General features: G+C 46.6%; 1 protein-coding gene across 1 annotated transcript in view; it reads left to right on the forward strand.

Annotated features, from left to right (window-relative positions):
* Positions 1-268: 268 nt before the first annotated feature.
* Positions 269-3,872, forward strand: part of ZIC3 (Zic family member 3) — a 23,812-nt gene continuing 20,208 nt past the window's right edge. Inside the window, exon 1 of the mRNA XM_006772724.2 lies at positions 269-338. Within this exon, the coding sequence (XP_006772787.2) occupies positions 269-338 (70 nt within the window). The remainder of the gene's footprint in view (positions 339-3,872) is intronic.

Here is a 3,872-nt window from a genome sequence, read left to right on the forward strand (position 1 = left end):
CTGCAGTTTGACAATCTGTTTGAGGCAGCTCTGCCTCTGCTACTGATAATCTTATCTTCACTTCACCTGATAGTGCATTAGAATGGAAATGAAGGAAAGGACAGTCTTTCTGTTGGTCCACATCCCCTAAGCAGCAGGTCTGGGCAGCTTTGGGCAGCAATGGGCCATTGGATCTGGGAAGACTTGCCCTATTATAGGGAAGGGGTGGGGTGCTAGCTTGGCCCTTCTTAGATCTGAACTGATAGGGGCTTAGTTAGGGCATCTCCAGATGACAAAGGAATTGCTCTTTGGAGATCCTGAGAGACAAAAGCATCTATCATCAGTTGATATGATGGCAGGTATGATTAAATCTTATAGTCATAGTCTCATGTTTGGAAGGGATTTTAAAAGTAACTTTATACAACACATTTTTTTTCCTAAGGCCACACAAATATGGTGAGCATATTTACCCCTCTAGCCACTTTGCATTCTTTGACACATTACACAGGAAGCCACTTTATCAGAAATTATTCATATTAGTAACTATCACTGAATGGCTAATGTTATGTGTCAATCATTCCTTTTCATTTAATTCACTTGAAAATCATTAAGGTAGTGACAATTATTAACCTCCTTTCACAGGTGTGGAAAGTTCAGAGTTCTTAAATCCCTTGTTCCAGGTCAAAAAGGTAGGTAGTGGCAAGATGTAGGGATTCAAACCTTCCTAAAACTGTTTGATCAAAGCCTGTGCACTGATCACAGGACATTTGATAGAGAATGAGTAAATAAATGAATAAAGTGTGTGTGTGTGTGTGTGTGAGAGAGAGAGAGAGAGAGAGAGAGAGAGAGAGAGAGAGAGAGAGAGAACAGAAGAAGGAAAGAGAGAGAAAAGGAAAGAAAGAGAGTTTGTTGTGGGGTGGAAAAACCAGACTGAATTCCCCATTATGTCAGCTTACACAGAGAGTGGGAGCCAGCTAAAACTGGCATTTTGAGGTGGGGGAGGATGGGCCACTGTCCTTTATGCCAGGTAGACTAACATGGAAAGCTACTGCTTCCCCCAGGGCATGCCTGAGTTCCTGTCCCAAAGCCCCTCAGGACTTATGCCAGGCATACTTGTCAAGATTAGAGCAGTATTTATTCACTTATTTATTCATTCATTCACACCCCATCCTGAGACACCCTGATCATCAAAAAAAAAAAAGAAGAAGAAGAAAGAAAGAAAGAAAGAAAGAAAGAAAGAAAGAAAGAAAGAAAGAAAGAAAGAAAGAAAGGAAGGAAGGAAGGAAGGAAGGAAGGAAGAAAGTGCCACACTTTTTCTACTTTAACATTTTCAAAGCAAAAAGCTGTACTCATTTCCCCACCAGAAGCTAGGGACCTTCAGGGCCAGGTTGAGTGCTGGCTGCTTGGTTGGAGAGACTCTGACATGGTGGTGCTAGCTTGCACACCATAATTCCCTCCCAAATACTCCCTGTGTAAAAATCTTTTGGAATGTCTGCAAGGAATCAAGTGTAGGCACTCCTATTTACACTTAACCCCATACTTTTTAGACCCAAACTGGATTTAGCCCCAAGTGAGTTTGAAATACCAAACGGAGTAGCAGGACTCTCTGGAACGCAAGGCATTTTCCAAAAAAGCCTCAGTTACCAGTGTTCCCTGAAACTCTCCCACAGACTCTTTGTGCCCCAGCATGATCCCGACCATATGGAGTCAAGCTCTAGAGACAGCTCCTAGATAAGTCAGGGGATTTACCAGCTGCAGTCTCTGAAAGCTCGCCTCTGGAGATGGAGGCTACTGGCATGAAGCCCAGCATCCCAGATGGACAAGGACCCCCAAATCCTGCATTAGTCCTCTAAAGTGAGCTAATTTCAACATTGCATTGTACTTAGCAGTATCAGGCATTTTCTCCTCTGATTCTGACATCGACCCATATAGGCATAGGGGATTATCATTCTCCTCAATTTAAAGATGAGAAAGAAACACAGATGCTACATGAAGTCTCCAAGGACCACAGCAGTCTAGACTGGACTCCAGATCTTGAACCTCATGCCAGGCAATTGCTGAGGCTGGAAAAGGTGGGCAATTGTTTCTCCCACTCAAAGCCTCTCCTCTAATTTTGGCACTTCCTTTCTAGCCTGAAGAGGTAAAGAAGAGGTTAGAGACTGCCAACCAGGTTTGAGAGAGGAGGCTTCATATTAAGGTGGAGTTGGGGTTGGGGGGGAGATGAAAGGGACTGCTAGATTCTGAAAACTTGAAAGCATCACACTTCAGTCTTGTGCCTGTTTCCTTATATGTAAAATGGGAGATAAATTTGTGGAGGGGGTTTCTTGAGATTTACATTCAGCACCTTATATTTAATAGTTGCTAAATAAATCGCTGTTTCCCTACTTTCTGGGAGCACTCTGAATGACTTATTTCTTGCAAAGTTGTGAAGTCATTTTCTAAATGACTGGAACGTACAAGGTGAGGTGGGGAAGATGAAGGGTGGAGGCAACTTTCATCTGGCTGGAAGCAGATATTAATAGGGGAAAACTATTTGACATGGAAGTCTAAACAAATTACAAATGCAAAGGCAGAAGGACCAGTCCGTGCACTGGCAAACAGGCTGAACCAGAGGATGTCTTTATCGTGGCCAGACTGGCAATGAGGAGCCAGATTGGGGGCGGTGGGAGGAGGGGTGTTCTTGCTCCAGGCTTGCTTGTTCCTGATCCTCGACCAGGGCAGAGAGCAAGGGACATGTTCCTCCCACCTGCCTCTTGGCCAGGAATGCAATGTGCGGCGCTGAGTCAGGTGAAAGCGAAAAGAGAAGACACCGGCTGGTAAATGGAGCATTCCGTGCCAGACCAGCATCACCCCACTGGAATCTTCCCCTATCGTCTTTCTCTAGCATGTGGGGCAGAAGAGTTCCCACCGAGGAAATGATCACAAGGCGCGGGAAAGAGCTATTTGCGTCTGGTGTGTTCCGCTAGTGTGGTTTTACAACCAGACAGCGATCTCGGTCCGGCATTGGAGAGCCAGCGGGAAGGGTGCCTCTGCACGCTCTTGGACCGCCGGGAGCTGGTTGGGCCCAGCATGGGATCCGCTGAGGCTTTTTAGCAGGAGCGTGGATAGCTTTATTTTTATGATCCCGTAACTTACAAAGCCCCGTTTTTGAAGAGGCAGCTCTGAAGCAAAGAGGCCCTTTGTCCTCCAGAATGGGGGTGCAGTCAGCCCCTATAGGACGAAGTCTAGGAAAGGCCTGTCGCAGTCAGATGAACCAAATGAGCCCCCACTCCACCCCTGCTGCTGCGGAGTGGCAATTCCTGGCCTTCAGGACCGCCGCTGTCAGGAACTGAGGTGAGGGGCTCTGCACTGCCAAGTCCCCAACAACTTCTGGCTGATGGAGTAAAAAGCATCCGCTTGCAGGGTTCTAGGGACAGAGGAGGGAGTAGAAGATTAAGTCCGTTTAGAGGACCCTTGGGCTCAAAGGAAGTTTTTAGAAAACCTTATGAGAGGGGAGTAAATGGACAGGCAAGATTTCATCCATTTGCCCTAGTCTATCGCAAGAGACTAGGCACTGTGTGAGATGAACTAGAAGGACCCTTCCTTTTACTTTGGGAGAAATTAAGGCCCTGACAGGGGCCAAGATTAACCCAAAGTTAGTCAATTTATAGGAGCCTAGGTGAGGAGGAAGCCAGCTCCTAATTCCGATTTGAATGATGTGTGGCTGTCCCTTCTCTCAAAGTTAGATCTCACACACATTGTCTCACCCACACCTTCCCCATCCTCCAAGTGAAGAGCTAGATCAAGAGTGGAGGCCATCTCGCTCCCGGGGCAGCAGTATATCTTCTTAGCTCCATGGCCTCAGGCCTTGTTTGCCAGCCGCTCCTCCGGATTCGGCCTAAGACAACAGCGGG

The sequence above is a fragment of the Myotis davidii genome, unplaced genomic scaffold, assembly GCF_000327345.1.
Source record: "Myotis davidii unplaced genomic scaffold, ASM32734v1 scaffold746, whole genome shotgun sequence".
NCBI classification, from domain to species: domain Eukaryota; kingdom Metazoa; phylum Chordata; class Mammalia; order Chiroptera; family Vespertilionidae; genus Myotis; species Myotis davidii.